This window comes from Callithrix jacchus, chromosome 16, assembly GCF_049354715.1.
Source record: "Callithrix jacchus isolate 240 chromosome 16, calJac240_pri, whole genome shotgun sequence".
NCBI classification, from domain to species: Eukaryota; Metazoa; Chordata; class Mammalia; order Primates; family Cebidae; genus Callithrix; species Callithrix jacchus.
The window spans coordinates 79607655-79621265 of record NC_133517.1 but is presented as its reverse complement, the minus strand read 5'-3'; the positions used below and the strand labels follow the sequence as shown (position 1 = coordinate 79621265).

The following is a 13611-nucleotide window of genomic DNA, read 5'->3' as shown; positions in this document are numbered from 1 at the left end:
AAGAATCAAGATTCAACCCCAGGTGGTTGGGCTCCAAAGACTGTAATTTTAACCTAGAAACTTGGAAAGTTTTATCTGCTTGAGGTCAAAGGCTAATAAAAACCTTGAATCCACTGTAGTAGGTGAGTACCTCCACTGTATCCTCTAAAGCATATTTGAGCCTAGAGGAGTACCCGACATAGTCTAATTTCTCCCCCAATATTTTGATTTTCTGGAAACCAGAGGCTGCACAATATCAGGGGAGGCTAATGTAGAATGACTCAGGTTTCTCCACATAAATTCTACTTCTCTCATCTCATGAGTGGATTCTGTGGAAATGCTAAGACCCTGAAGCAACACTATCTGTAACTGAGGTTTGTTCAAGGTATCTCTTACATGCTATAACATTCATTGAAACATCTGTGAGGTAGGCTGGAACCATACTTAAAAGTTACTTCTCCACCAAGACTTCTCATTTGTCCTCCAACTTGGGAATGATTCTGTCCTTAGGCACACCATGGGGCCAGATTATACAAGCAGCACTATCGGAACAGTGTGCCAGCTTGGGACCTGAGTTGGCCACATTCCTTTCTGAGCCTACTCTGATGACCTGCCTTAGACTGGCCTTGTCCCAGCTCACCTTGACATCTGCGTTGTTCAGTGCTCAGTAGGCAGTTGCGTTTCAGAAAGTCTTTGTAAATAACGATTTTAAAGTCACCAATTTACAGAGGGACAAAGTGAAATACAGAACACAAAATGTGATTGATGTCATAAAGCAAATCAATGCTCCTAAATGCAATTTGCCAATTGTTCTCCTGTAAATACGTGAAGTTGGTGACCGAATATTCTTACTGTAAAGATGCCCAAAGGAAGAGAGTAGAAGAAGGGTAACAGAGATGGGGGAGAGCTACCACTGGAATGGAAGGAGGGAGGGAGGAAAATGGGAAAGGAGGAGGATTGTGAGAAAGAGGTTAATTACTGCCTTAAAACCTTACTACAGTGGCCCTGAATCATGGAGCTGCAAAACACCTGGAACATTTATAAATTCTTTTGAGGAATGCCAGTGTGATCTATGCCTCGCCAGCCAGCAATTCACGAGCTCGATGCAGTAGTTGAAACCAAAGGGGTAATGGCCACAGCTGTCAGGATCCAGATGCTCTGGGGCTTGGCCCTGCCACTTTGTCCCAGCACTCATGTGAAGGAATGCTGCGAACTGGGCATATCACCACCATTCACCCTGGCCTGCTTCCAACAGCACCAGCTGCATCTGGCCTGGAAGGTGGCCGCGGCTGGCAGCCCGTGTTCCCCACAAGGCTGGGTGCTGGGCTGCAGCCAGGCTGCAAGTACTGGAGCTCCACCCAGCACACTCTCCGTCCAACCTCATCTGCCTGTCTCCCTGAGAATCCCCAGGGAAGCTTTGCTTTTCCTGGCACACAGCATCCTCCTGAGAACTGGTGTCTTTCTGCAGTCAACAGAAAAGATGGAATGAAAACCACACAGATGAAAAGTCATGTCATTTATTAATAATTTCTTTTTTTTTTTCTTCTATAAATTGGAAGGAAAAAGTCTTTGGTGACACTCTCTATAAAACAATCTATCTTGGATGGCGAAACCCAGACATAAAGTTACACAGGTCAGTGAAGTAAATCAAGGTCTATGGCTTTGTATTTTCTCACATGCGCTCTCATACATACTCGAGGGCTTAATTATGCTAAGTCATTAATACTCTATAACAAATGGGAAAAACACTTCAGAAAAGACCTGTGGTGACACTACAAAAACATTGGCAACATATTAGAAAACTCTGTCCCAAATGTACATTGTATACAAAATAAGGTATACTTTTGTTTTTTTGCGTTACAATTTGCCACCTAAAATAGTTCCATTTTTCAATGTCTTTCTTTCTGCCCCTCAACATATCCTATACATAGTCTTCTCTCAAAATAAGTACACAAGGTTCATTACATGGTAACCAGGTCATTTGCATGGCCCTAGTTTTAGGAGTAATTACAACCGAAAGGACAGGGATGTATTCCTGTAGGAGAAGAACAGAAAACTGTTGCAGAAATCAAATGACCTGAGACCTAAAAGGCAAATTATTACAAAACCAGAGTGACTGAAAGGCTAGCCTGACTTGATTTTAAGCAAGGGTGAGACTGGGCCATCCTGAGGACTCAGCTTTCTCAAGGGTTGCCTTCCTCTCCTAGTTACTGGGCCATCGAAGTTCCAGTTCTGGGTAGTTCATCAAGGTTCCTGATATAAAATGTACTGGAACTGTAGACCAGTGACAACTACTAGGTAAAACTCATGGAGACAAAAGCCTTTGAGTTTTAGAAAGGGGAAAAAAAAAAAGGGAGAGAAGGTTTCGAGGAGTCACTTTCATCATCACAATTATGGTATAAGTGACAGCTTTTCTATCCAGAGGTTCTGGAAAGCATTGCTGAATTGATGGGAGAGATGACTGTCTTAGGGTACTCAATCCCCCCTGGCTTAAAAAAAAAAAAAAAAAAAAAAAAAAAAAAAAAGACTTGGAGCTGGGCCTGGTGGCTTATGCCTGTAATCCTTGCACTTTGGGAGGTGGAGGTGGGTGGATCACCTGAGGTCAGGAGTTAGAGATCAGCCCAGCTAACATAGCAAAACTCTGTTTCTACTAAAAATACAAAAATTAGCCCAGTGTGATGGCACATGCCTGTAATCCCAAATACTAGGCAGGCTGAGGCAGAAGAATCACTTGAACCTGGGAGGTGGAGGTTGCAGTGAGCAGAGATCATGCCACTGCATTCCAGCCTGGGTGACAGAGCAAGACACTGTCTCCAAAAAAACACACACACACACACACACACACACAAAAAAAAGACTTGGAGTCAAAGGATAAACTAATCTCTATATGCTGAAGTTCTAATACCAAGTGAGACAAGTTTAGCACAATTTGATATTAATGCTTATTCAGTGAGAACTCAACTCGAAACAACTTTGTCCCTGTAAGCATGCCTGAGAAAATGAGGCTGGCAGTGAAAGAAATTTCTTGGTTAAATCTTACCAAGAATGACAAAACCATATGAAAGGTTCTTGCCCATAGTCGCTGTAAATGCGAACTAGGTAAATGAATTCAGCAACTGGGATCCTGATGTACTGGCTGCATTTTGATTATATTCACAATTAGAAGGCAGGGGTGTTTTTATTTGAGAGTTCATGGCAATAACTGGTACTTTTAAACACTGGAGCTCTCAGAGACCCAAGGGTACACAAGACACTTCCAGGTCTGGGAAGTTTGCTTGGCTTTTGCATCCATAATTTAGCCTTGTCCAGCAAGAATCTCATTCTGTTTCCAACCTAGTAAGGCTGTCTTCTCCCTGATCCTGCCCTCTGAACAGGTTTGTTCTTAAATCAAGTGCCCTGTTGTTTTTTTTTAATGAAAAAACAAAACAAAACAAAACAAAAAAACAGTACATAGGTCTATTCACATTCATTCATCTCACCCCTGATTAAAGTTCAGTAACCTTTATGAAAGGCCACCAGCATAATATTCTTTCAAGTCATCAGGTATTTGAGAACCACCAAAATAAAGGCTAACATAGCCTACTGTAATGAAAATCAAAAGTCATTCTAAAAGGGAAACTGAAGGATGCAACCAGGATTGATCCTTCTTTGAGCACCATTTGTAACAAGAAGAAATTAAACTGTAATGCACATAAAATTCCAGTAACGAGCTTTCCCTTTTTTCTGAAGAGTCTGTCTGAAAGAGTGCTGATACGACCAGGCAGGCCCACCTAGCTATGCTGTCTTTTGTGGTTTGACTATCGTGATTATTTCATGGATTTTTCTCTATAGTCTCAATTTTGAGCCACTTTGAGCTTTTTAAAGATTACTTTTAAGATCCTGCATCTTAATGTGGAGCTGGGAAAAGATGCTGTGTGGAAATCCTTAAGTGGCTGAGTTCTCTTTGGAGTTCTGTGTGTAATTTGTTACGCAGTTGGCACTGTACTCGGCCCTTGGCTTCTCTCCAACGCAGCACATGTTGGCCCACTTAGGGACCCCTCGTTATCATTAAAGTTGACCAGGAGATAACTCCTGACATCCTACAGAGATGGCTATGATTTGTCAACTTGTGGCAATGCAATACAGCTCTTTCCTAACTGAATTAAAATTATGTATCACTGTCGGTCTTCACTGATTTGTTAAGCATTGTTTTGTTCCCAGCTGTATATTTCAAATGGGAGAAGAACACTCTAGCTCACATCTCAAAGAGATTTGCTCAGAGAATGACATAAAATGAAACTGTGGAGATTTAAAGTAGATGAAAGCTGTGCCATATCCTGTTCTTACTTATAATTACTATTTTTCTTCATAAAACACATGTTTGTGACAGGGCATGTGTCCTATGAGGTTGGTGACAGGTCAGTCTGGCAAAGCAGGTCCTTAAATCCACTCATATGACTGACTGATACAATTAGGGACATTGCTTTGCAAGCCAATATGACCACCTAAGTTTCAAGTTGGTTTGGGGGTCATTGAACAAAATATTGCATTTATTCTTTGTAAAGGAGAAAGATACAAGAATAATTTGCCAATCCTGAAAAACTTAATTTAAATACAAATTTGCAAAGGCCAAATGAGTAAGGCTTAATTGCTAACCCTTTAACTTGCTGAGAAGTGCAGCTTCAATGACATAAAACCCATTATAGCAAACATTTTATAGAAAGACACAAGTGCAAGTACCATGGACTTAAGAATTACTTTTCAACAAATGAGTAAGAGATAATCACATTTACTTAGGGGAAAATGTCATGTTTGAGAATGGACTATGGATGGGTCCAATAAGATGACAGAGGTATTTAGGGAGCTGTTCTGAGTCATGAGGCTGCAGAGAGGAGCCTCTCTTCAATTGAACTTGACTGCCTATGCACCTCTCAACGTAGTATCTACTCCTTGTTCTGCAGCTAGGTAGCCTATTGAATCACCTCTCAGGATTTGTGCAAACACTTTCACTCCTGTTTACCACACCATCCCCGTTCTATCATTGCAAGTTCCTCTTCCTCTCCCAGATGTCTACAAAGGATGAGGTAAAGTCCACTGGACTTATGGTTTCCACTGACCTAAGACTTGAAGTTATCAGAACATAATTTGCTGATTAACTTTTCTTCTAAAAACTAAAAATAAATGGAAAAGAAATATGAAATGTATGAGAGTTTGAGGGCGGAACTCTAAAGTGCTTACTGGTTATTCTGTATAGTAAGTGGTAAAACTCAATAATGTCTTTCTCTTCCCTGTTTTCTCTGGCCTCTTCCAACTAGAAGAAAGCATTCAATATCAGAAGTCTTCATTTTTTCATAACAGGGAAATGGGTTTTTTTTCCAATTTAACAATAATCGTAAGCCCAAGATAGCATTTTCAGGGATAGAAATGTTCTTTTCTAGCAAGAAGTATAAGTAAACTTCTCCACAGATTTGAAAATTTAAAGTAAATAAACTGTATTCACATTTGTTTTTGATTACTTTGTTTGCCAGATTCTTGCTCAAAACCATGTTTGACCAAAAATGGCATTAGGGTCCCAGTGGAGAGACTTAAACTCAGTTACTTTGCAGCAATCCTCTTGTTCATTGGTGTGAATTTCCACCTTATTACCCCTTTTTCTTTCTCAATAGAGAAATGTCTGAAACTTGAGATTTTCCACAAACATCAAAGAGCTCATCTTGTAAATAATGTTCTCCCCAATATACTCATCCTTCCTTGGCTTCGAAACCAAAGCTTCTTCCCAGTACTATGCACTTAGGTCAGTGGTTGAAGCTATGACTGTGGCCATACCCCTGCAAGCACTGGGTTACTTTTGTGGGTATTTCCATCTCGCTAACATGCTGGTGGGTTATCCAGATGGTTCTTTGTGCAAACTGAACATTTCTTAATTATACTAGCGTTTTCTTGGTACTAATTCCCCCCACCCTCTCCAATGAAAAATGATTATCATACGTATCTATCTCAAACATAGAATTTTCAGTTAGAACTGCCTACCTGGAAGTTGTAATACTTGCTTTCATGCAGCGACATTTTAGAGTTAAAAGTTCAAGTGGATTTGAAGATTCAAAGTGGAAAACAATTTGCACTGGCAAAGTTGCATAATGAAGTTACAACTTATGCTCAGTTGTTTCTTGATAATGGGTAGAGTGACTTATTGTGTTTTCCATGAACTGCAGGACACCCTACGTGGCCATGACAATGATGTCTGTGGGCAGAGAAATAGCAGCTTTGAAATATTCACAACCAACACAATTTTGATTAAACAAAGAACTCTGGTTTTTAATAGTTTTGATCATTAAAAAAGTTTAAACCTGCATAGCAATCATTTCAAAAATAATTATTTAATGTTCCATAATTAAACTGTACACAACCTAGTCTTGGGACAGAAGCCAGTGAGGTGAGTTTGGAGCAGTCCAGTGCAGTCCCAGGAGCCAGGAGTCGAGTTCTCATTGGTCTTTTTTTGTTTTGTTTTGTCATTCTGTTCATCTAAGTTTTTGGATAGTTGGCACAATCTGGCTCTGCTGATGAGCGGATCTGCACTGGGAAGAGAGAGCAGCTTGACCCCAGTCCCTTCTCACTTCCCCTCCCCCACTTGGCTGTATTCCTCAAAGTCGCTCAATGTCTCGGTATTTCTTCCTCAAAATAGAGACCTGGTCTTTAAAAAGGACGGGGTCGAGCCTCATCTGAGAGTGGATCAGCGGCATGTAGCCAAACCAGCTGGCAAACGTATTCATGCAGCTCTGTCGCTGGGCAAAGTGGTCAGGGTCAGCCCAACGGGAAGCCCGAGAAGTCTAGGGAGAAGGAGAGAAACAAGGACGATGATGAGAGAAGTGCCAGGTGAGATGGAAACATTGCAGAAAATGGAGTCGGGCAAATGAGCGAGCAGCAGAGCTCGGGGTCTGGTCCGGCCACCGAGCCTCACCATCTATGAACCTGGTGACAGTGCAATCACTGATGCTGGTTTTTCAGAAGGTATGCTATGTTCCTCAGTGTTAAAAACACAAAAACAAAGATTCATGTTGACTTGAATTCTCTAAAATTTATTGACTAATTCTCTGGTCCATCCATGACTTAGCAACCGAACCTCAATTACGACAGTTACTCCATCTAAAACTTCTCTTTGTGCTTGGGACCAAGTACTAAGATAATGTATTGGTGGTTTCAACATTTGTTTTCCACACTCTTCTTGTTTACGTAGTTGATTTAGGAATATCAATAATCAACTTTTAGAAGTCTGTTTTTCTCACTATCCATCACTTCCTCCCTTCTACTATCTCTTTACCTTTATAAGGGTCCTACTGAATACTTTGTTAAAAATTCACATACATAGTTGAAGAAGAACAAAATAGCACCTTTTACACTTCATTCAAGGCTAGTGTTATGCAGCATCTAAAAATTCATTTTCTCTTCTGTAGCCTTCCCATTGAAGTGACTTCATGAGGATGAGAAGGGGAAATGCAGTGGCAGATAGGGCAGGTTGCTGTAACTCTAATTTATACTAAAATCTCAAAATTCTGTTCTTCTCTTAACCCAAGAATTGTTGGCTTTCCTACTCAACTAAAACCCCCAAAGGTTACTTTTTAAAGAGCAATCAGCCCTCCAAAGAATCACTGCTCACCCAGAATAGAAAAAAGGTTAACTCTTAATAATAGAAAAGATGGCTAACATCTTTTTAGCTCTCTGTGTGGCCCCTAAAGTTGGTTAAATATTTTTAGATTATGCAAATGATTGGCATTGATTTAAAAAGAATGCCTCAAATGACTGCAGTGCTGAAATTTAAACAGAATGACTAAGCACATTGTACTTAAATCCCTGCTTTTATGAAATATGGAAAAGATGGGCTGCCTAATTACGGGGAAAAAAAGCCCACAAACTCACTTATGTCAACAGGCAAGTCTTTAATGATGTATATGGATGCATGCATGTGGGGTCAGTGTGTTTGTTGTACTCATATTGTTAGAAAAATACTTCCATGGAAGATACATTTTAGTGTGAGAATCAGTAAGAGTCACTTTAAAACCACAGTGTCAACATGCTTGAAAATAACATTGAAGATAAACACAAATGTCAAGTTCTCTCTGAACAGCAGAATAACAAGCAAAACACTATTTGTAAAGTGTTTTCATGGAGTTCATTTGAATCTCACAACAATCTGGTGAAGTGTCTACCCAGGTAATAACATCCCTATTTTATAGCTGAGGAAGCAAGTTTAAGGAAGTTAGATTTTGTTTAAGGCTAGAGAGGGGCAGAACTCAAGCTTCGCTCTTTAGCATTTACATGAGGAGAACTCTACTTGATAAATCAGAGAAAGATATCAAGTGGAGCTGACCGGTTGAGTTCCTATCAGAGTAGACAGTCCCAAAGGTAACTTGTGTTGACCCTAAATGGATATGGGTTTGCGGATTTTTTTTTTTTTTTTTTTAAAGCAGAGTCTCACTCTGTCACCCAGGCTGGAGTGTGGTGGCGTGATCTCAGCTCACTGCAACCTCCACTACCTGGGTTCAAGCGATTCTTATGCCTCAGCCTCCCAAGCAGCTAGGATTACAGGCGGACACCACCGTGCATGGCTAATTTTTGTATTTTTAGTAGAAATGGGTTTTGCCATTTTTCCCAGGCTGGTTCCAAACTCCTGAGCTCAAGCAATCTGCCTGCCTTGGCCTCCCAAAATGCTGGGATTATAGCATGAGCCACTGTACCCAACCTTTGGACCATTTTTCATTGGCCCACTCATTCCCAAAGGGTGCTATACCCAGGCAAAGATACTCATATATGCAACTGAGAAATACTGGCTAAAGTTTAAGCTCATTCTTATTCACATTATTTTTAAGTTCAGTTGATTCATTCAGGTATTGTTTTGCTTCTAGATGTTAACATTTATTTTGAGTCAACCAACATCTATTAGAAAAGATGTCTTTCTTATGTAATAAAAGCCTAATCCTAGCGGATGATATCCATTTACCTTACCAGTCACACAAACATTCAATAAATTAATTGTATGATGGAAAGAAGGGGACAAATACAGTACCTGAATATACCTGGTTAGACCTAAGATTAAATTTAGATGTTTCTGTAGAGATGTGTGAAATTACTAGAAATACTGTTTTGTAGAATTAGGCCAATCTATTAAAAGAGGACAAATCTGACCCCTAAGAAGCATTGTATGATTAGAGTTCCCACTCAGTGAGTACTCTGAAGAACTCTGAGTAAAAAAATATTTTTTAAATGTCATGTCCTTAAATGAGTTAATATACAGTTATGCACCACATAATGACACTTCAATGTTGAACCACAAAGATGACTATGGTCCCATATGACTGTAATACTATATTTTTATTGTACCTTTTCCATATTTAGAAATATTTAGATACAGACTATTTATCACTGTGTTACAACTGCCTACAGTATTCAGTACAGCCACATGCTGTAGTCTAGGAGCAATAGGCTATTCCACACAGCCTAGGTGTATAGCAGGCTCTACCATCCAGGGCTGTGTAAGTACACTTAATAATGTTCGGATAATGACAAAATCACCAAATGATGCATTTCTCAGAATGCATCCTCATCCTTAAGAGATAAATAAAAATGTAAATACAAATGTTCGGGCACAAATAATAGACTAAATTAACTTTTTATAAACTTCAAATTATTTATAAACTTTAAATTTTTGCTTACTAAATTTACTGAATGAAAAACTTTCAGCTTAACATGAGGCCTAGCTAAGATTTCCTTTGCAAAAGCTAGTTTCGTATGTGTTTTCCAATACCTATTAGAATAAGGCACATGCAACCCCCCTCAAAATTAATCTGATATAAACATGTTAAAGTATGTTCATTCAGATTGACCTCAGTCCTGCTGGATGCTCCTAACATGGGTGAATCTTAATGCTCTTTCTTAAGGTTTTTTATTTCTTTTTTTGAGACAGAGCCTTGTTCCATTGCCCAGGCTAAGGTGCAGTGGCATGATCTCAACTCACTGCAACCTCTGCCTCCTAGGTTCAAGTGATTCTCGTGCCTCAGCCACCCAAGTAAGCTGGGATTACAGGCATGCGCCCCCACGCCCAGCTAATTTTTTGTAGTTTTAATAGAGTTGGGGTTTGGACATGTTGACAAGGATGGTCTCAAAATCCTGGCTTCAAGTGATCCACCCAACTCGGCCTCCCAAAGTATTGGGATTATAGGTAGGAGACACTGACTGTGCCTGGCCAAGGTTTTCAATTTCTTACATATAGTAGTGGCTCTGCTCAAGATGAATAAAGATAGATTAAATTCAGCACATCCAAACGGGCCTGATCCCAAGACACTGGGGTGTATAAGGATAAGCACTGGAATCCACAGACCCTGGGATTCAATTCCCAGTTCTGTCTCTAACTGACTGGGCAACTTGTGGCAATATGCTTAAATTCACTAGTTTTCCTGTAAAAAGAAAATGTTGGATTCCATTTCCTTGAAACTATCTTTAATATTAAAATTTTATAACTCAACACAGTATTTTACTTCACTTTTATAAAAGCTTTCACACATATTATCTCAACCCTGTGAGGTAGATTTCACAATTTCCATGTTAAAGATGAGCCAACTGAGTTTCAGAAGGTAACTGACTTGTCTGCAGCTTATAAGGGCTGATTTTAGAACTGAAAATTGAGTATTGTGACTCCTTCTACGTCACCAAGACACAATTCAATTCAACTGCAAGACCAGAAAACTGTTAGAGTATTGGTTGCTAGTCATTAAATACAGTACCTATAATCAACTTTCCTAAGTTATTTGTAGGGCTTTAATTCTGCTGAGGGTTGAATGTTTGTGCCCCCTAAAATTTTTATGTTGAAACTTACTTCTCAATGTGATGATATTTGCAGGTGAGGCCTTTGTGGGGCAATTAGGTCATGAGGGTGGAGTAGTCACAAATGGGAGCTATGCTTTTATAAAAGAGACCCCAGAGAATTCTCTTGCCCTTGTTTCTGCCATGTGAAGACACAATGAGCAGAGGTCTGTCTATGAATCAGGAAGCAGTCCCTTGCCAGACACCAAATCTGCTAGTGCCTTCATCTGTGAAAAATAAATCTGTTATTTAAGCCACCCAGTCAATGGTATTTTTGTTATAGCAGCCCAAATGGACTAAGACAAACTCTAAAGGTATGTCTTTCTCATGTCACCTTAAAGATTATAGGAGAGCTTTATTTCCTTGGCGTAAAGATACTCTTAACTTGTGTCTTCCTAATTATCCATGTGCCAGTCATACACTCTTTCCAAGCTTTCAGATGTGGTTCATTTCTCATTTCTCCTCATTATATGCTCCTAGGTGGAACGCCTAGAGGAACATGAGTCCTCATTACCTGGGGCTGACCCACCAGTGAGTGAAAGCAAGGGAAGAGGCTTCTATACTTACCTGTCCCATCATTGTCTCCTTATACTGCTTCTTCTGGGTCACTTTGATTGGAGGCAATTTTGTCACAGCAGACACCAGGAAGTTCATGAGAATGTCCTCACAATTGGCCAATTGGTCCACCATGTTCTTCAGGCTGGCTGGCAGGTAATGGGAGTACAGGTAGTGATAATATCTGTAAAAATCAAAGATGGGTTTCATAGGGGGCCATTATCACATGGTGACAAGTGAACTCTGGAGACAGAAAACACATACTCATTCTTTGAATTCCTTAATATGTATGTCATGAATGGTGATGACAATGATGATGGTGATGATTATAATAACTATCACTTCTATGGTACTTGTTATGTACCAGATAGTGTTCTAAAGTGTTTTACAAAAAATGCTTCATCTAGTCTTCATAAGGAACCTACAAGGCAGGTTCTATTATTACTCCCATTTTACAAATGAGGAAACAAGGCATAGAGATACAGATATACAGACACTGCTTGCCCAGTCTAACTCTAATATCAGACTGGTCAGTTAGAATGAAAAAGAAAACCTAATTACTTAGGTGGAAAGAGAAGTTACTTACACATAATCTATATATTACAAAGCTCATTAACAATTTTAATCATTGGCTTAATCAGAACTGTACTCAGTATTATCCCTTGATTCTGAGTCTAGCAACAGACTGTTTTATATTTGTGCACTATAAATCATATATATTTCAATCCTGTTAGAGCAAAATCTGAATTAATGGGGTGGCCAATCATTAATAGAAAACTCACAATTAATTTGAATTATTTCTCATCCTACTATTTTAAAAATGTATTTATATACATATAGCATATATTTCTAGGGAAAATCATTTGAGTGAATCAGATTCTTTGAGTGGTGGTGGCAGGAGCAATAGGAACAAATAACTTTCAAGAAGTGAAATCTTAAGATCAAGAATCAATCAGCCTAAATGTTTATGCCTTGGGCATTTCCAAGCTATCCCTGAGATAGCAAAGTTCCCTATTCATTATTTAAAAAGGCTAAGGCAAGATTGGTGTGTTTACCTTTACTATGACAGAAAAGCGGGAATTTTGTTACTGGTTGAGTGGGGAATGTTAGTTATCTACACTCACTAGTTTGGGAATCTTACTCCAGTCTCCTGGCTTTAAAGACCAAATCTATGCAAACAACTGCCAAATTTGTATCTCCATCTCTGAGCTTTTTCCATATATCCTTTTGGATGTCTTAACATGTCCAAGACTGAACTCCTATATTTTCCCTGATATTTGTTCCATCTGTAGCTTTCCTCATCTCTGTTGATCAGCATGCTAATCTTGCAGTGCCTTAGGTCAAAAGACCTGGAGTCATCAAACTCTACATCCAGACTGTCCAGGCACTATGTTAAAGCATCTTCAAAATATGTCCACAATCTGATCACTATTTACCACGGTCACCATTCACTTTCTGATCCCAGGGTCCCACCATCTCTTGCCTAGATAATGTCACTCACCTCCTAATAGGGCTTCCTCCTTCAACTCTGGGTCCCTTATAGCCTCTTCTCAACATAACATCCAAAGTGGATGCATAAAAGAAAAGCCAGATTTCTCCCTCCTGTTCCAACCCTGCCCTCCTCCCATGTCTCTTAGAGAAAAAGTCAAGTCCTCGTGATAGACATCAAGGTCCTGCATCCATGCCCCACAACTTTTCTGACTTGCTGTCATTCATTCTACCCAGTCACAGTGGTCTCCTCACTGTTTCCCCAGTATTCTTCCTCAGGGCATTTATTCTAGCTCTTCTCCTGTCAGAACACTCTTGCTGCACTTATCCTCTTAGCTAATTTCCTCTCCAAGTCTCTACTCAAATCTCACCCAATCAATCAGAATCACCCTGGACACCCCCAACCTGCCCCATCTCCACCTTCAGCACTCCTGATCCCTTTTCCTACTTTGAATTTTTGTTATATCACTTATCTCCTTAATAAACCACATAATTATTATGTAGACTGTGTCTTTGTTAGAGTATAAGAACGACATTGGCAAGGAATTTTTTCTGTTTTACTCAATGATGAATCTCAAGCACCTATAACAGTGCCCTTGGGTACTGACTTAGGTATTTACTTTTATTGTTGTTATTCTGCATATTCAGTTACCTAATATGCCCTGAGTATATTTTCACACTTCACAGCAAGTGAAAATGTTACTCTACCATAATTTCTGGAAATGAAATATGCCAAGGGGTTTCATTGGTTTCAAA

At 39.6% G+C, this 13611-nt stretch overlaps 1 protein-coding gene across 1 annotated transcript in view; it reads right to left on the bottom strand.

Moving 5' to 3' along the window:
* Positions 1–6246: 6246 nt before the first annotated feature.
* EXT1 (exostosin glycosyltransferase 1) overlaps positions 6247–13611 on the bottom strand; it is a 309139-nt gene continuing 301774 nt past the window's right edge. The window contains exons 10-11 of the mRNA XM_035276628.3: positions 11380–11551; positions 6247–6785 (exon numbers count right to left, since the gene is read on the bottom strand). Of these exons, the coding sequence (XP_035132519.1) occupies positions 6600–6785; positions 11380–11551 (358 nt within the window). The 3' untranslated portion in view covers positions 6247–6599. The remainder of the gene's footprint in view (positions 6786–11379; positions 11552–13611) is intronic.